Raw genomic sequence first — 19,195 nt, 5'->3', positions numbered from 1 at the left:
CAGTAGAGATGGTCCACCCACCCCTACATCTTAAGCAGAGACCAGCCTCCTACGAGTCAACTTCGGAGCCGGAGCCCGGGGCTGGGAGACGGGGACGCAGCAGCCTCCGGATCCCGGGACCCCGGACTGCGCAGGACCGGCCGGAGGCGAAGGACTGAGGCCCCATTGAGGCCTTGGGCCACACCGCCCGGCTCCCTCGGCCGAAGTTGTCTCCCGGTGAGTGTCTAGGGGCGAGGGCGGGGGCGACAGGCGGAGCTGATCACACTAACACAGCACATTATCCAGTGAGACTGCGGACTGCAGGAACGAGGGGCTTACCCCAGCCTCGGGCGGTTACCTGGGCAGGCACGTCCAGTTGCACCGTCCCCCCCTTTCCTGAATAGGTTCAGGGGCCTCCGTTGACCTCGAGAGAGCTAGGGTGCGCGTTTGTACATGGCTCACCTACCCGTGAGGCTCTGAGTAGACAAAATAAACACCCCCTCCCTTGCTTCCTCCTCCCACGACTGGGCCCTCTGGCGTGACCAGTTTTATGAATCAACCCTCTTTTAGGGGATGGCCCTGCCATAGTCTGGTTACTTTTCCCTCATAGGGTCAGACAGTCTGGTGCCCTTGTACAATGGTTGCTTGGGGTCCTCTGGGCCTTGTCACACATGACAGAACTGGGGCCCACAAATACACAGGCAGGCCTGGAGAGGAATGGGGATGGGGAGATTGATAGGTGTGCCCTCAGGTGAGGGATGAACTTTGGCTAACCAGAATCTTTAGTGCTCCGGTATCAGGGCATCTCATCTCTACCTAAATGGGCTTTTCTTGGGCTGCAAACCCAATGGCCTATAACCAGTCTAGTCCTTTGTGTTCCTGAGCTTGCATCTCTGGGGCCAGAGGACTGCTTAGGTTCCTTGTGGTCACTGGCAGGCCAGCTGATTGGTGCTAACCACACTACCTCACCCCCACTCGTTAACGATTACCACACCAGGGTCACTGACTGCTTCCAACCATTGGATCCCAGAAGCAGCCTCTACAGCATAGAAGAAACCCAAGGCTCAGTAGTTCCCTTGCTTGCTTTTTGCATTAATAGTAGGTGATGCTCCAGGAAGAGGCACCAAGAGAGCCTTCTTCCCTATCTGGGTCAAGAGTTCCTAAGGGGAGAAGGTCTGGCTGAAAGGTAAAAGGTCCCTTCCCCCCAGGCAGCTGGATTTTCGGTGCTGGGAAAGCAGAGATGTGGGTGGGCTGAAGCCTTTCAAGGGGCTCCATTGGTATGGGCAGTGAAGGCCAGTATGGACCCAGCTGTTAGCATAGCCCCGTAGAGCTGGGGCAGGCAGGTGGGGGATGGGAGGGTAGTCCCTAGAGTTTACTGTTCTCTCCCAGGGGAATCAGCCCCTGGGGGAACTTCTGTAAACAGAGTGTCAGAGGCAGGAAGAGGGCTCTGGTAATGAGCAGCCCAGCTGGAACCCCTCCAGACCATTATCTAGCATCTCCCATCCAGAGAGGAAAGGACCTAGGAGCACACGTGCCAGCCCAGGGAGGGGGGCCAGCACTGCTTGTCCCCAGCTTCCCAAGCCTCAGAGTTGAACACCAGAACAGCCACCTGTGGGCACTAGGTGGAGGACTACTGTGGGAGTGTTTGGAGACCACCCTTTGGACGTGGTGGGAGAACAGAGAACACAAGGAGCCTCTCAGACATCGAAAGACATACTTTCCTGTGTAAGTCCCCTCTGGCAGATAGCCCTGGGGCCAAGATAGATAGGCATGCTCAGGTACGCACGCGCACGCGCACGCGCACACGCACACACACGTCACTGCCATTCCAGATATCCCCAGCCTGAGTTAGTTAGGATAAGAACTAAGGAAGAGCCAGGATTTTTGTGGATTGGTTCAAGTGGAGTCCCAGGAAAGTGGGGCTCCAATTGGTACCAGGAAGTGGTTCCCACTTCACCACTCTCCTCCCCAACCCCCCCGCCCCCCCACAGTTCTCTTGGGTAAATGCCTAAAGTCATTCTTGACCACTGGCAGGTCCTAATCTTATGTGAAGCGATCAGTCACCCTTGCCTGAGCTCCCTTAGAGCCCCTCCCAGAGCTGTGGAACCCAAGGCCCTTGTGTTGCCAAGAAAACCAGCTCCCTCACTGCTATGGAATTTGTGTGTGCTTTTGGAAGAGGGAGAGGTGTATGTGCGAAAAGCACACAGCAGCAGAGCCACACACACATGCACACTCACGCACACTCGCGAGTGTGCACACACACGTACACACACACACACACACACACACGCAGGAGTGTGGCCCAGAGGGTGTGTGTGTGTACACGTGACTGAAGCAGGCCAGTAGGGGTGCTCTGGCATCCGTGGGGAGGACTGGCCCTCCTTCCTTTTATCAGTTTCCACATTCCAGAGTCAGCCGGGCTGCTTTCCTCAACCCCTCAGCCTGCTGTCCAGGCAGCAGGCCTCCCCCGCTTTTCCTCATTCCAGTCTCCCTGGGTGTGAGGCTTCTTCAGGCCACCTCAGTTTGGGGGGCAGCTGGGGGAAGGGATGAGGCCAGTTCTTCTTTAAGGTTGGGGACAACCCCCCCACCCCCAACTCTTCCTGGGGAATGCAATAAGAGTCTGACATTCCTGGAGGCTGCCTAAGAGATTTCATTAAGGAGGGAGCTGGCTTGCACTGAGGGAGCTGGGGTGGTTTGAGAACCTTGCTGGCCCTCAGCCCCAGCCACTGGTCAATGGTGACAACTATGGGGACAGAGTTGTGTTTCAATGACCGGTTCATAGACCCCAGAAGGGGCCTCTGTGTCATACAATGGTTGAGAGCTGATCTAAGATTGCTGAGTGACTTGTAGGACACTGGTGTGGCAAATGTGAACAGGAAAAAGACCCCTTCTGAGGACATCCCCTTCTCAGACTCCTGTGCCTGGGAAGCTGAGGGTGGATGGCCTTCTGTGGTGACTAAGGTGCTCTGGAAGGTCCAGGGTTAATTGCAGAGTTACAGCTCATTCAGTGGGTGCCAGGCCTTGGGCAGGGACAGGGCAGTAGGAGGCTGAGCCCCAGGAGTGTCACACCTGCCACGCGTGCTGACAGTGTTGTTCTCCTAGCCTATGTCTAGTTGGGCCACAGCCACCACATAGCTCCTGGGGCCAATGTGTTCTTGCCCAACAGGTGGCCCCTCTCCTAAGATGGCACAACCTGCCACCCCAAGGGTTCACTTAAGCCAGAGACTGATCTTAGTCACTGATCTATCTGCCTCGGCTGACAGGTCTGACAGCAGCCAGGTCACCCACAGAGCCACTGAAGACACCCACCTGGGTGGGGACAGGCCACCTTGGCCACACCTACTACAAGACACAGAATCCTTTCCTGGACAAACACAGCAGTTGAGCTGATGTCCTCATGGTCCTTTTGGTAGTCCCTTTAGCTATGCAAAAGACCCAGCAGAGGGCTTTACTCAAGACGTAGCTGCTTGGCTCTCCCCAACAGGAATGACTCTAAAAAAATAGACGAACCCTAGGGAATCGAGGTTTTAAGAGAGCTTCCTAGGTGAGCCACCCCTGCAGCTCAGATACGAAAGCCCCTGAGTTAGTTATAGACAGAAATAGGAGCCAGCACAGGGCAAGGAGTTGGAGTGAGGTCACAAAGCAGGATGAACAGAACTGGCTTGGGATCCCCTGACTTAATTACCAGTCTGGGCTGGGCCTCCTTTCCCTGAATTCTGTTTGAAAACCTATAATAGAGACCCTCAACTCATCTTGTCTGTTGGGCCAGGACTGCTGTGTTCTAGAAAGGAGAGATGGGATGGACCAAACCAGAGCCCAGAACTGCCTCGGACACGTCAGCGAAACTGAAGCCAGCCATTCTGGCCGCCGGCACAATCCCGCCTGCAGGAGGGGGTTGGGGGTGTGTTGGCAGCCTCCTGGGGCTGGGCTGCTGCCAGGCCTGGCAAGCAGAGTAGAGCCCATTCAGTCCAGCACCAGGAAACAGAGGCTTGGAGCCCAGAGCTGAGAGGCAGACCTTGCAGACCCTGTCTATACCTAGCCTGAGGAAGTGTGCAAAGGGGGGGCGAGTTCTCAATTGTCCTCTCCACCCTGATGGGTACATGGCCTGCCCCTGCCTCAGGGAGATGCACCAGCTCCAGGGCTGATGTGTTTACCAAATGCCTGGGTTCTACCCCACCCACTCTCCCATCCCTGCCTGACCTCAGGCCTGTGTATGGTGTCCACAAGTGTGTCACACACTTGGGTGTGGAGGGCATCCTGGGTTCTCGAGAACTGGATGACCAATACTCTTGGTTGTCCTTACTCACAGATCCTCTGCAGGAAGTCATGTGCTTCAGGAGTTTGGGCCAAAGGACAGCTTACCCCCACATTCCTTTACAAAACTAAGGACCACACCCCCACTTTCCTATTGCCTTAAGAGGAGAGGGATGCCTAGTCATGCAGCCTTCACCTGGGCCCAGGGGTCTCTATTTAGCATGAAGGTGGTACAGTCTCCACAGCAGACCCTGCTCATGAGGAAGGCAGAGCTCCTGGCTTATAGGCAATGCCTTCAGCAGCTAATAATGTTTACTGACCATCTGGCTTTTTGGGCTTTTTTTTTGGCTTTTGGGAAGCAGGTGCTGAGACTAGCTCCAGTGGATGCTGAGGTGGAGTTTGTGGTCTGGCTCTAGTAGCCAGACTAACAACCTCATCCTGGCCCCTGGGTACCGAGAGTGCCAGGCCTTCCCTCTGTGGTAGAGTCAGGCCAAGCTAGGTAAGGAATCCAAGAGGCAGCCTGACCCTTCAAAGATGGTGCCCCCCTGACCCCTAAAGCCCAGGGCTGCTCCAGAACTCTCCCCACAACTTTTACAAAAGGAACGGTCACTCTGCAGCCCCACAAGGATCAGCTCTCAAAGCAAAAGCAGTGGTTCTGTCAGATCCACTGTAATCAGCTAAAAGCACAGGCCAGTAGCAACTCTAGAGAAGCTACCCACCCCCGCCTGTTCATACAGCAGGCATGAGGACCCAGATCCCAGACAAGCTAAATGTCCTTCAGAACTTATTAAAAGAACTCCTTGTTTGAGGCTGGAGGGATGGCTCAGTGGTTGAGAGCACAGGTTGCTCTTCCAGAGGACCCAGATTTGATTTCCAGTACCCATAAGGAGACTCACAACCACCAGTTCTACTCCAATTCCAGGGAATCAAACAACCTCTCTAGCTTCTACAGGCACTGCACATACATACATACATACGTACATACATACATACATACTGGCAAAATGGCAAAACAACCTTACACATTAAAGAAAGAATAAACTCCCTGTTGAAAATCAACACACGCACACGCACACACACAAAGTCCTCAGGGCTGCCCATAACAGCTCTGTAGGTGAAAGATGAGACTCAGTCCAGAAGGGACTCAGTATTGGTGACCCACACCTTTACTCCCAGTACTCCAGGGGTGGAGTCAGGAGGATCTCTGTGTTGAAGATCAGCTTAGTCTATGGAGAAGCTTCCAGGACACCCAACATGAAGTCAGGCCTGTCTTCTGCTGCTCTGTAACTATCTCAGCCTTTCCCACCAGGGTCAGCCTCTGCCCTAACCAGATTCCCTTCAAGGGTTGCTCATACTGTTCTCAGAGCCACTACAGAGCTCCCCAGAAAACAGACTGTGGCTTGCAAACTGGAGTTTTCCAAAGCTCTAGATCCACCTTTTTGCCTCAGCCTCCCCTTGCTGGGTCAGAAAAAGAAACTTAACATGATTCTGGAGGAATGGAATTGGATTAGCTATTACCTGTATGGTCTTCCTGGCCTAGAATCCTGGTCACCCCTAATGTAACTCAGTTCTCTCTCCTACCAATGTGTATGTTTACTTCGTAGCTTACAGCCCTTACCCTGGTGGCCATCCCATGGTCAGACACTCCTGCATGCCCCTTTGCCCATCGTGCAGAGTAAGGAGCGGCTCCTTGGCACACCATTCAGCCCCACAGCTAAGGTGTGGAGGACAAATAGAAGAGAGTGAAGTGCTAAGTTGACAGCCCCTCACAGCTTGGAGAACTGACCATAGGGCCGCTCACCTGAAATGAGCTCTTACAAATCAGCAGTATGGCCAGGCTAGCCATGGGCAGGGTCCCCTCCTGTCTGGCCTTGGCCTGGCCACACAGAGAAGACTGACTGGGGGGAGATCTCTCACCCCCTATGTGGAGACAAAATGTGGATGCAGGTTATTGGAAGCCCATGTCTGGAAGCCAGGCCACACAGGCTGAGTTAAGGAGGGTAGAAACGGTCCTGCAGGGTGAGGGAGCTCGGGGTGCAGCTAACAGGTTTACATTATTAACTGGAGAGTCCCATGGTACTGGTAGATCAGGGACACCTGAGGTTCTGGTACTTGTCTCAGCTGATTCTCAGTAGGAGCCCCTCCCTCCCTAAGCACTCCCTCAGCAGAGAAGCACTGAGTAGGCTCTGTAGGTCAAGGGAGAAAAGCGGAGTTATGAGCTGTCTACAGAGAAGGCCAGGGGTGGGGACAGCTCCAAGGTGTTCCTCACTGAGGGCTGCTTTTGTAGCTCAGAGTAACAGAAGAGAAGGGGCTTTTAGAGGTTCCAAGGGGGAAGATCCCTTCCCTGACAAAGGGATACTACAGGTAGTAGACCCATGGGCTTAACCTGGGCAACAAAGCCTTTTCTTTCACTTAGAACTGGCGTAAGGCCCCAGGCAGCTAACTCACTTGTCCTGGGACCCAGTCTGTCTGTCTTCTTCCCTTTCATACCAGGGGCCCTTGTGCTTTGGAAAAGGGGAACCTACAGATGGGATAGTGGTAAAGGCAGACTGGGTGGGGGTCTTGTTACCTGTTGTGGCCACATGTGGGGGAAGGGAGGCCCCAGCTCTAGCACAAAAGGCCCTTGTGTGAACAGCAGGTGCCTGGAATGGGAGGGGATTGTCAGCCACTAGGCAGGACTGCCTGCCGAGGGGGAGGCTTACACACCAGGCAAGGCTCAGGCCTTTGGGGCACACAGAGTGAGGACTGTGTCTGGGTGCAGCCCTCAGGCTCTCCTAGGAGACTGAGTGAAACAAGCAAGCTGTTGACCTCTCATCCCAGGATAAGAGCGGGAACCCCACCTTTGATGGATTTTGATAGGACACGGGGCCCTAAAGGGCATGGATGCTGTCCCCAGGAGCAGACCCTCTCACACTGGCTATATTTCAGCCCTGGGCTCCAACTCAAATGCACTGGTACCTTCAAAAGCTCCTTCTCTGTTACTCTAGAGTGACAAAAGAAGCTCCATCTCAATTGGCTGCTGAGAGAACTGAGGCAGCAGCATGTTGAGCAAGCATTGGCATGTGAGAAGGATGGGTCACTGTCACTTCTGGGGGACAATGCTCTAGGGTCTGGTCCAGAGCAGAACCTCCAAAAACTATCTGAAGAGTTAGTCTGATATACTTGTCCAGCCTAGCAGTGTTGCAGGCCACCATTCATGGTGAGGACAATGTCTTTTCCCTCACCTGAACCACAGGGTTCCTTGGCTTTAGTTGGTGCTTTGATGACAGGGGGCAGAAAAGGAGTTTAAATTCATCTAGCCACCCTCCCCCGAGTCGGGGCCCCTGCCAGACAAGGACTGCCAGCCAGCCTTTCCCTTCCTCTAGGAACCCCATCACTGGCCACATCCTGGCGGGCCACAGCCCCCATCCTGGGCAGGTCTGACAGCACAAGTGGAAAAACACAGATCCCATAGTTTCCATGTGAAGTTTTCCTGCTGCGGTCTCTCCTCTCTCAGAGGAGGGAGGACGCAAGAGTGTGTTGCAGGGGCCAGCGGCCTCAACAGCCAGCTTCTCTGCTTACGCACCCGGGCCAACTGCCCATCCTGTCTCTCCAGATTCTACAGGGAGGGGCTTCAGGACCCACAATTCTCCTTCCCTGTCCATGCAGCCAGCTAGACGGAGACTTTCTTGGCTGGAGCGAGGTCTGGGTTTAAGATGGAAACTCGTCACTGAGCTGTTGCCAGTGGCTGTTGGTCCTTAGGCTAGCTAGCCTCCACATGTATCAGCCTGCTGTATGTCCATTCATGGCAACAAACATCATAGTGGTATGATCGCATAGAGAAGAGATGACAGAGATGGCCCAGAAACCGGCCAGGGGCACTAGGGACCTGACTCACAAGTTCTGGGCTCTGTTGCATCTGAGGGTGGGGAATGGAGAACTCTTCTCTGGTCTTCCCAATGTGGCTGCTCTCAGCCCTGACTCATAAGCTCTTTGCTCTTAGGGACAGAAGATGCACTCCAGGATCTGCCTGCCACCTCTCCTGTTGTTGCTCCTGGTGCTCCTGGGGTCTGGAGTACAGGGCTGCCCATCAGGTTGCCAGTGCAACCAGCCACAGACAGTCTTCTGCACTGCCCGTCAGGGGACCACAGTGCCCCGGGACGTGCCTCCCGACACAGTGGGCCTGTACATCTTTGAGAACGGCATCACCACGCTCGATGTGGGCTGTTTTGCTGGCCTTCCAGGCCTGCAGCTTCTGGACTTGTCACAGAACCAGATTACTAGCCTGCCTGGTGGCATCTTTCAGCCACTTGTTAACCTCAGTAACCTGGACCTGACTGCCAACAAACTGCATGAGATCTCCAATGAGACCTTTCGTGGCCTCCGACGCCTCGAACGCCTCTACCTGGGCAAGAACCGCATCCGCCACATCCAACCAGGTGCCTTCGATGCCCTTGACCACCTCCTGGAGCTCAAGTTACCGGACAATGAGCTTCGGGTGCTGCCCCCACTGCACTTGCCCCGCCTGCTGCTGCTTGACCTCAGTCACAACAGTATCCCGGTCCTGGAAGCCGGAATACTGGATACTGCCAATGTAGAGGCATTGCGGTTGGCTGGCCTAGGGCTGCGGCAGCTGGATGAGGGGCTTTTTGGCCGCCTTCGCAACCTCCATGACCTGGATGTTTCTGACAACCAGTTGGAGCACATGCCATCTGTGATTCAAGGCCTGCGTGGCCTGACACGCCTGCGGCTGGCTGGCAACACCCGTATTGCTCAGATACGGCCCGAGGACCTTGCTGGTCTGACTGCCCTACAGGAACTGGATGTGAGCAACCTGAGCCTGCAGGCCCTGCCCAGTGACCTCTCGAGTCTCTTTCCCCGCCTGCGCCTCCTAGCAGCTGCCCGAAACCCCTTCAACTGCTTGTGCCCCTTGAGCTGGTTTGGTCCTTGGGTGCGTGAGAGCCATGTTGTGCTGGCCAGCCCTGAAGAGACGCGTTGTCATTTCCCACCCAAGAATGCTGGCCGACTGCTCCTGGATCTGGATTATGTAGATTTTGGCTGCCCAGTCACCACTACCACAGCCACAGTACCTACCATAAGGCCTACTATCAGGGAGCCTACACCTTCAACTTCTAGCCAAGCTCCTACCTGGCCCAGTCTCACAGAGTCAACTACCCAGGCCTCCACCGTCCTATTGACTGCCCCACCAACCATGAGGCCTGCTCCTCAGCCCCAAGACTGTCCAGCATCCATCTGCCTGAATGGTGGTAGCTGCCGTGTAGGGGCAAGACACCACCGGGAGTGCCTGTGCCCCGAGGGCTTCATTGGCCTGTACTGTGAGAGTCCAGTGGAGCAAGGGATGAAGCCCAGCTTTGTACCAGACACTCCAAGGCCCCCTCAGCTGCTGCCCCTCAGCATTGAGCCGGTGAGCTCCACCTCCTTGCGTGTGAAGCTGCAGCGTTACCTGCAGGGTAACACCGTGCAGCTACGGAGCCTCCGGCTCACCTATCGCAACCTGTCTGGCCCTGACAAGCGGCTGGTGACATTACGGCTGCCTGCTTCACTTGCAGAGTACACAGTCACCCAGCTGCGTCCCAATGCCACCTATTCTATCTGTGTCACACCCCTGGGAGCTGGGAGGACACCTGAAGGTGAGGAGGCCTGTGGGGAGGCCAGCACTCTCCAGGCAGTCCGCTCCAACCATGCCCCAGTCACCCAGGCCCGTGAGGGCAACCTGCCGCTCCTCATTGTGCCTGCCTTGGCTGCTGTACTTCTGGCGGTGTTGGCCGCTGCAGGGGCAGCCTACTGTGTGCGGCGGGCACGGGCAACTTCAACAGCTCAGGACAAAGGGCAGGTGGGACCAGGGACTGGGCCCCTGGAACTAGAGGGGGTGAAAGTCCCCTTGGAGCCAGGCTCCAAGGCAACAGAGGGAGGTGGGGAGACCATGTCAGGTGGTCCTGAATGTGAGGTGCCCCTTATGGGCTACCCAGGGCCCAGCCTTCAGGGGGTCCTCCCTGCCAAGCACTACACTTAGGCAGGTGAGAAAGAGCAGCCGGGGCCAGGCTTTCAGTCACCACCCTCCTGCTGTCACAGAAGGAAGTTTTCAATACGCACACAATGTACATGCGTGATGGCGCTGTGGGACAGCAGCCAGTCCCTGGGCCCTCTCTGGGCTGGGTCTCATCTGTAAGCTGCTATAGCCCAAATGAACTCTCCCAGCCACCAGTGCATCCAGTACAGCGCCTGCTGTCTTGTGCAGTGTGCAACCCTGGGATGTGAGCCCTGTCATGTGCTGGTAACATGGCTAGGCGTGTTGGGCTTCCCGAGCCTTGGAGTCTGGTAACCAGTGAAGGAAGCCCTCAGAAATAGCGGGTGGGGAAGGCACTCGGGCCGTGGCCTTGGCCCCAAAAGTGCAGGCACACTTGAAACTGGAAGGGAAGGTGCTCTGGGCACATGTGGATTTGCTTCTATTGTTTTGTTTTGTTTTGTTTTTTTCTAATGTATTTATAAAAGATCTTTTCCCGTTTATGCTGGGAAAGTGTTTTCAAACTCAGTGACAAGGACTTTGGTTTTTGTAAGACTATTGATGATATGAAGGCCTTTTGTAAGAAAATAAAAAATAAAGTAAACTGCCTGTCTCTCTAGTTGGGCTAGGGGTCCATGAGGTTTAAGGTCTGTGGACATGCAAGGTCACTGGCCACAGTGGTCAGGCACAGGCTTGGCGGGGCTGGTGCCCTGCCATTAGAGTGTTCCAAACATGGGTCCCGACCCATGGCAAGGCCTTCATCTGGGTGGGGCAGAAAAATGGACTCGTTAGGGCAGCTTACCCTAGGCTAGGCCTAGTCCTCTGCCAGCAGGAGCCACACTGCTTAATGTGTAAGGTTGGAAGGGGCTCATAGAAAACAGGACACAGAGAGAGGTCACACCCTCCTTGGGTGTTCTGAGAGTCGTCTCCTACCTTCAACCAGAGAAGACAGCCTGGAGCTTCCTCATTCTAGAGCCTGATAATGGCTGGTCCTGGGACCAGCTGGCTTCCAGACTGAACCACAGAGCCTTAGGCTGGCCAGGTATGTGTGGCCCTGGCTCCTTCCTGCTGTTTAACTGCTCTGGCACAAGCTAGCTGAAATGAAGGGCAGTGGTGGGGGAAATGTAGATTACCAAGGCAAGAAACCAGGTGAACAGAAAGCGGGAGCAGACAGGACCTTAGCAGTAAGGACAGTGCCAAAGGACTGCCTGGCTTGCAGATGGTGCCAAGTTTGGTGGCCCTGGGGATTCCTTTATTTCCTGCTCTGGGGATGTGTTCAGTAATTCTAGAACCCCTAAGAACTGTTTCCTAGGAAGACTACAGGTTGTGGGGGCAGCAAGACTAGGTTCAAGGACAGCTGCAGCCTGGACTGGGTGTGGGCAGCTCTGAAAACTGATGGATACACATCACCTTTGTCTGTTACCCTTAGGGCTGAGAAAGGAACCGGGCCCTGGCAGAGTGGAAGGGCCCCATGAAAGCAGAAGCCAGTCACTCACAGGGAGCGATGCCAATCAGTGTCTTCCTGTGGGTCATGGCCCTGGTACCAAGTCTCACCCCTGAAGGGAAGGAGGAGGCCCAGCCAGGCCTGGGGAACAGGCCCTGTGGTTTGGGGTGTTGATGTCAGCATCAAGTCAGGCTCAGCCACATGACGCTCTGGATTCAATTAGTGGCTGCTGAGGGAGATGGAAGAGGGAGGAGGATGGTGGGTCATGTGTGGCAGTAGGTGGTAGCACTAGGCCTGGGTGGGGGCCCTTTCTACTGAGGCTGCTGTGGTGGCGGCAGCAGCCCAGGTGGATTTCCTGTAGGCCTGGGTTCTATTAGGACTGTAGGCGTGGCGAGACTGCCCCTCTCTGCAGCCTCATCAAAGGGGCCTTTGTGGGCCTGTGGGGCACTGCTGAAGAGCGATGACTGCCGAGTAAATGTTTTTGCTGCAAAGCAAACCTGGCCTAGAGGGATGGCAGGGTGGAGTGGCAAGGCCTAGAGAAGGGGGAGGAGCCCTCCAAGAAAGATATCCAGATTGTGCCATCGCTAGTGGGGACCAGGCCAAGATGCCAGCCTCCACTGACGGTCATTCTACCAGTGTGAGGCCAGATGGATGTGGGCAGGATACGGGCTCTTCTCACAAGGAGCACAGTTCCTTAGAGCTTTGGAAACTCAACATTCCAAGCCTCACAATCTCCTTTAGGGAAGAGGAGAAGCACATCCCATGCCAGACAGCAGTAACAGCTTATAGAGGCAAGATGGATGGGGTCCTAACACCTGCTTCCTGGTCTAGGGTGAGCTGAGCAGCCGCAGGGGAGCGCTTTTACCCTGTTGCTATGAAGAGCAGGACACACAGTTTACCCACACTTCCATATCTTCTTCACAGACACAGCACCTCAGTACACCCAGGAGCAAGGGACATGCGACAGGCATTTCTCCTCACCTCCTGAACCAAAGCTGCTCTTTAGTAGGTAGGGGCTTTGCAGAACCTCCTGCTATCATGCACCTTCCCCCATGTTGAACCTGAGATCTGGTACACAGAAAATGCTGGGACAACCTCTGCATGGCAGCCTGAGCCTTCCACATGGCATGAGGAAGCCTGGCAATGCTCTGCCACCCTGCACAGTGCAAGCATCCTCATAGACACTCTAGAAATGACGAGGGAAGCGCAGAGATGGGGACCATGCAAAGGCCCTGGCAGAGGCTCGTGGGGAAAGGCACGTGCCTGACCCTTGGGCCCTGTAGCTCTTGTGAGCACACACTGTTCTGCCTTCACTAAGATGGAAACTCTGTAACAGAGAGATCAAGAGTGGTAAGGAGACACAGCTGCCAACCTCCCCCAGGGCTGTGTCCAGAGTTGGCACTCTGTAAACTTTCCATCTTCACACATGGGGGAGGGGTCTGCTTTATGGTATGCCTGGGAGGACCCAGGGACCTACTACCTCTTTCAACAGTCTGGATCCTGCCGTGTGCCAATGTCCACCAGGTTTGTGGAGGCTGAAGAGTCCTACTCCCTTGCCAAGGGTGTGGGCTTGCCAGGGCATAGGCCAGGACTGGGGGACAGAGGGAAGGAATGCTGGCCTGGCCGCCCATCTGGGAGTAATTTGACAAATTCCAGTCCTTGTTGGTCCTTCGAGGCTATTCTTAACTGCTGTAATTACAGGGTCAGCCCTGGCCAGTGGCACCATGGGGTCTGGGCATGGTTAACTCTTCCAGGGGCCATCCTAAGGCTAGGCAGGAGATGCCCTGTAGGGGAGGGGATACTTGTATCACTACCACGGAGAGTTGAGCCTAATCAGCCGGAAGTGGTAGGTGAAGAGTACTGGACTGAGGGTGCCAGAGGCCCCCCCAGGACCCCTGCTGGAGGCCTGTAGGAAACAGGTCATCTGGCTTGAGTATGTCTGCAAGGTAAGATGCTAGGAAGGACAGTGCCAGGCCTGGAGTAGATAGACAAGACAAACTCTGGTTGTGCAGCCCCAAGGCCTAGCACCTCTGTGTCCTCTAGGGCAGGACCACCCTGATGATACCTTTCTTGAGACCCAGCCCCTGGCCCTGAATATGCCTCAGCATTACCTTCTTCATTCTAAGTAGATATCGCCAAGCCAGGCATGGCGGCACTCGCCTTTAATCTCAACATTCAGGAGACAGAGGCAGGTGGATCTCTGTGTTTGAGGCCAGCCTGGTTTACAGAGTGAACTCCAGAACAGCCAGTGCTACACAGAAAAACCCTGTCTCAGCAAACAAACAAACACCCTGGCCTCTCTCTCCCGCCCATTAGAGGGTGGGAGGTAGAGTGTCTCATCTCCTTGACCACACTTCGTTCTCTGAGGGCATAAATGACACTGCTTCCCCAGCATTCCCTGGCCCCTGATCCGATGCTCTTGTTCCTGGGCCTTTGAGAAGCCCTTGCCCCTCTGTGATTCGGGTTCTTCAGTTCTGAAACATCCTAGAGAGGACAGGCTGGGCAAGATAGCTAAGGGCAGGAAGCCTTTCCTGGATCTAGTATTCCCTAGTCAATCTACCCAGAAGGGTTTCTGGATAGCCCTTCCATTAGTCACAGCTATGGCTTCAGAGCTGGGACTGAGTCCCTCCCTTCTTCCCCTGCAGCCATGCCTGGCAAAGTCTCTGATCTCTTGGAACCTCCATCTCCTTAGCTATTCTTGATGGCCATGCAGACTGAATAGAGTGCTTACCCTAAGTGCCAGCGTGCTAGTGACTGGCTTATAAGCCATTACAGACCAAGGCCATTTCTCCACAAAGCTGCTTGGCCTGGCCAGGGATCCCACCAGGCAGAGTCATAAACTTTCTTCCACACTGTTCTGGGCGTCAGGGAGGGAAGGGTGAGAGTATGAAGTACACGTTTCCCTCTTGTGCTGACTGGGAACATATGTGAGGCAGGTCTCAAGCAAGCTGCTTAACACAAATGTCAGTGGACTCCAAGTCCACATGTAGCTGCCACACACACGGGCAAACAGCCGTGTGCCTCAGCATCTCATACCTCATACACATTAGTGTCTCTCTTCCTACCACAACCTCAAGTATCCTTGGGCCCTCAGCTCCATGCAAACATCCACAGCAAAAATCAAGCCCATTTCTGCCACCTGAACCCCAGTGATACATTTTCAAGGTCATAACCCTTACCCTAAGTTTAAAAACACACTTAAATGAACCCTAGACTGAAGTGTGCCCCATGGCCAGTAGACTGCTTTCCTGACACAGCCTCAACTGGACTGCCTCAGCACCACCTGCTGGCAAAGCTGGGGATCCTGCAGGGCTGGGCCCAGGTCCAGCCCTGGCTCAGCATCTGCCACACGCCAGGGGTCAGCCAGCCTCAATGTCAGGGGGTACCACTAGTGGCCACTTGGGACACCTTCTAGACACTTGGATCCCGGCTCCCAGCCTGCCAAAATTCCTACCCAGGTGAGGTGTCCAGGGTGACGGAGGCCAGGGCACTGCTGAAGAGGCGGGTATCCCAGAGCTTCGCTTCTCGCTCACGCATCTGTGGGGGAAGTTAGAACAAGGCTCAGGGGGATCTCCCTGCTCCTGGAACCCAACACCTGAGGGTACAACCTGGCATGGCCACTACCCCAGAGCAGAAGGGAGTCATGGCAGAAGGGAGAGTTTGGGTTTCATATCCTGCCCTGCCCCTTTAAGAACTTTTAGGTGACAAGGGACAAGGGGCGTTTCCCTCCATGGACTCTGGTCCCTATGGGGCCTGCCACAGCTCCCGGGTCAAGCTTAGCTATTGCAAATGGAATCTGCCAGTTTTCTAAAGCCTTCAGTTCCCTGGGGCCCTGAGACCCAGCGGCACAGTCAGGCCGTATATGGACAGGCCTATAACTGGCTGTCTGCATCCCACCTTGCAATGGCCTCACCCAACGTTCTTGAAGCAAGGGCCTAAAGGACTAGACAAGCCTCTGCTGGCAGTACCGTGAGTCCTGGAGGAACTACTACCTGGTTGAATCCAGTGGACACAAGGTGCTCTTGAATGCCTGTCCATGCCAGCCGGATGTCTCTATTGTTCTCATGGGCCTGTGTGCTCTGCAAAAGACAAGAGACAGCACTGAGCCACCAGGGCCCCCTGCTGAGGACAAGGATCTCTTGAGTGGCTGGGAGCTGGGATGTTCTGTGCCTACTTGTCTGAGCACCCACAGACAACAGGAGAGGTCCTGAAGGCCACATGAATCACAGGACAAGCCTTGCCTCCACCTTTGAGGGCATCCCTGCATGCAGGAGATGGCAGGCTCAGGGTCATTCTCCCTCCTCCTGAGAGAGCCGGTGTGGGGGGGGCCAAAGGCAGCAGACCTTCTCACCTCTGTAGGTGCCCTACGAAAGCTGATGGCTGAAGGCTGTCATTCTGGGGCTGTATGAACCTAGGGAATGCACATCCTCTACAGAGCTCATTCTTCTCACTTGTAAATGAGGCTTACAGTGCCCATGCCACCCGCTCCTTGGGGCTGCCTAGAGGATCAACCGAGAGCACACACAGAAGGACTGGGCCTTGAGAAAAGCCCCATGCAAATCATAGGATTAGGAGGATTATCTCTGCCTCCTGTCACTGCCAGTAGGCCGTAAGGAGGGCCTGGGGCCAAGCTCTGGGTAACATCCTGGAGAGGGTAAAGCAGTGCCCCTGGTGGCCTTTCAGGGGTGATGGAGCATCTGACAGACAGGAAGGCTGGAGGCCCCAAGAAAGGAAGAAGTTCACACAACAGGCGGAGCAAATGGCCCTGTCCCCCTTGGGCCCTGGCAAGAGGGAGTCCAGGGGCCAGAGGAAATGCAAACAGCTCTCTCCCAGTCACCCTGGCCCCTAGAGCCTGAGACAAAGACCCTGTTACCAAAAATAGCTCACCCAAATGTGGCCAGCCTCCTCCAAACTTCCCACGATCTTGTCCATGGGAATGAATGAGGGAGGGAAGCATCTTGGAGAAGCTGGCCCTGGGCCCCCTCCCCAGCACACAGAGGCTGATCCCAGCGTGGGAGACCACTGGAAATGCTATGCCTGTCCTTCAAGGGGCTTTTCCCACTGTTCCCACCCACCCAGCCACAGTGACACAGGAAGTTGGAGTTGGAGCCTGAGAACTAAGGCCCCACACTTCTCTCTCCACATAAGAGGGGCTGTGAGGTCAGGACAAGGGTCGAGCCATTGGCCAGCCCCACCATTGACATGCTGTTATAGATCACAAGGGTTGTTTGAGCTCCTTCTCCTTCACTAGTGTGCAGAATCCTTATGAATCCCTTGTGTTAAACTGGATGGTTCGTAACTGGCTTGCATTTTGCTCACTCACTCAATATTTAACAAACACGCGAGGCTTCCCATGGACCAAGAGCTGTGCTAGGAGCTAACCGTGGGGTAGGTCAGGGTTCAAAGACCAGCAATGTGAATATGCTGTGCTAGGAGCTGGAGACACAGGAGAACACAGCAGGTCTGGTTCCTAAGGCCATTTGCACAGCAGGAGGCCAACCAGACTAAAGGGGTAACTCCACTGCCTTGTAAGTTAAGTGCCACAGAGGGGCAAAATGAAGGCTATAAGAGAAAGCCAACTCAGACTGCCTCAGGGAAGACCCAGCCTTGTGTCTACTGCTCCTGACCCTGGAATGAGTTCACTTTCTTCATCTATAACAAGCACAAAGACATCTTCCCCAGACATCTACTACAAGGACTAAGTGTTAAAATCTGCTAAATGCTCAGCAATGTATCTGTATTTTACTGTTTTTTTTTTTGGTGGGGGGAGGCACATGTTTTTTTGAGACAGGGTCTTGCCTGTAGTACAGGTTGGTCTTGAACACTTGATTCTCTGCTACAGCCTCCTAAGTACTGGATTTACATGTTTACAGATGTGCACCATCACATTCAGTTGCAAATATGGTACAAGGTAACAGGGCACAGGATGATTCTGAAAACACTATAAATGATGTTTTGTTTGTGCCAGAATGAAGAATCTACATAGAGCTAGCACTGCAGAGACCGGAAGGGAATTTCTCCAGGGAGTGTATGATTTCTTCAGCAACTACAACGACTAGCAGATACCTACTGGGTTCATGGCTCCCTCTCCTCCTTCTTCCTTCCCAGCTCTGTATTTGAAACAGGGAGTCACTATAGAAGCCATATATATACAACCACTACCTTCCTCTTCAGCCAGCATCCTGACATTCAGGGGTTGTTAGAAATCACTTGTCCAAAAGACATATAAAGAGGCTTGTCCCGACTTCTCCTGCCCCTAATTAAGGTCTTCAGTCCCTACCACTGATGTTCATCTTTGTTCAAACCTCAAGAGCCTGAAGTTGCTCAGAGGTTAAGGATGCCGACCTCTTTTCCAGAGGACCCAGACTTGGTTCCCAGAACCCATGTGGCAGCTCACGGCCATCTCTAATCTAGTCACACTTAACATACAGACAGATCACTCATATAAACACAGAGAAATACTTTAAAAATAAAAGAGTTGCTGCTTCTCTGGATTAACAATGACTTCAGGACCTTGCTTGCCCCTACCCTAGGCTTTGGCTTAAGGGACAGCAGAGAGAATCTAGGGGGTACTCAGAGAGACTGCTGGGCCCTAGGCCAGTGACAGTTGTTTAGGAGGCTAACACAGAAGTTCACTTGAGTCTGGGCAACACAGTGAGACTCTTTATCTAAAAAAAAAAAAAAAAATAAGCCAAAGGCAGGAAGATCAGAAGTTCAAGGCCAGACTCAGCTATGTAGTAACTTTAAGACAAGCCAAAGCTACATGAGGCTCAAAAACAAAAACCAGCCTGGTGGTGCACACCTTTCTTTAATCCTAGTACTCAGGAGGCAGAGACAGGTGGATCTCTGAGCTGAAGGCCAGCCTGGACACAGAGCCAGATCCAGGACAGACAGAGCCATCCAGAGAACCCTGTCTTGAAAAAATTAAAACTAAGTAGGGATATAAAATACACTCGGGAGCCACCCAAGGTCACCTGCTCCAAGACCGAGTGCCTTCAGTCACAGGTCGAAGCTGATAGTGGAGAGAGTACAACCCTAGCGGTATGTGTGGCCTCCAGTCTCTGGGGACAGTGGGGTCCAGATGAGGAGAGGCCCAGAAAGGGCACAGGTAGGATGCAGGGCAGTACACTGTACCCCACCCCCCACCTTGACTCCTGTTAGACAGGAAGGGGGAACTCAGAAAGCTCTTTCAGAAGGAGTCTCGCTGAGCTGGCCCCTCAGCTCACACCACCCTGGCCGCCAGCCGTGGTTTTCCTAATAGAAGCCAGGTGTGGGCCAGATGCCCTGGGCGGAAGTTGGGGGGAGGCAGGGACGGTTGGAGGGCAGCATTCCAGGCATGCTGCTGCCCCCGCACTGCACAGAGCCTCAGAGCCAAGCACAGGCACCATCCTGGCGTCCAGTGGAGCGGCCCACGCTCTTCCCAGATCTCCTGGCTAAAGCCCCTCCAGGGGGCTCCTCCAGGCTCCCTCCCCCCAATCCTCAACGCCTGCCTGTATTCTTCAACAACTTGTAGC

The 19,195-nt window shown here is 54.4% G+C and overlaps 2 protein-coding genes across 3 annotated transcripts in view; one reads left to right on the top strand and one right to left on the bottom strand.

Annotated features, from left to right (window-relative positions):
* The window catches only part of Coro7 (coronin 7), a 54,628-nt gene that overhangs the window by 12,998 nt on the left and 22,435 nt on the right, over window positions 1-19,195 (bottom strand). For both annotated transcript variants that reach the window (XR_003714027.1, XM_028788366.1), the window contains exons 8-9: window positions 15,674-15,760; window positions 15,136-15,218 (exon numbers count right to left, since the gene is read on the bottom strand). Coding sequence is in view for 1 of the 2 variants with exons in the window: in XM_028788366.1 (XP_028644199.1) it covers window positions 15,136-15,218; window positions 15,674-15,760 (170 nt within the window). In the remaining variant the exon portion in view is untranslated. The remainder of the gene's footprint in view (window positions 1-15,135; window positions 15,219-15,673; window positions 15,761-19,195) is intronic.
* On the top strand, window positions 76-10,856 carry Vasn (vasorin). Its single transcript, XM_028788367.1, has 2 exons — window positions 76-216; window positions 8,216-10,856. Exon 2 carries the CDS (start codon window positions 8,225-8,227, stop codon window positions 10,244-10,246), a length of 2,022 nt encoding a protein of 673 aa, XP_028644200.1. The 5' UTR covers window positions 76-216; window positions 8,216-8,224; the 3' UTR covers window positions 10,247-10,856.

This window comes from Grammomys surdaster, unplaced genomic scaffold (assembly GCF_004785775.1).
Source record: "Grammomys surdaster isolate TR1022 unplaced genomic scaffold, NIH_TR_1.0 125745, whole genome shotgun sequence".
In the NCBI taxonomy this organism is placed as follows: domain Eukaryota; kingdom Metazoa; phylum Chordata; class Mammalia; order Rodentia; family Muridae; genus Grammomys; species Grammomys surdaster.
The sequence above is the reverse complement of the archived record's forward strand: the minus strand, read 5'-3'. Positions and strand labels throughout refer to the sequence as shown.

Coding starts and splice junctions, on each gene's coding strand:
- Vasn (XM_028788367.1), top strand. CDS start 8,225: ATGCACTCCAGGATCTGCCTGCCACCTCTCCTGTTGTTGCTCCTGGTG.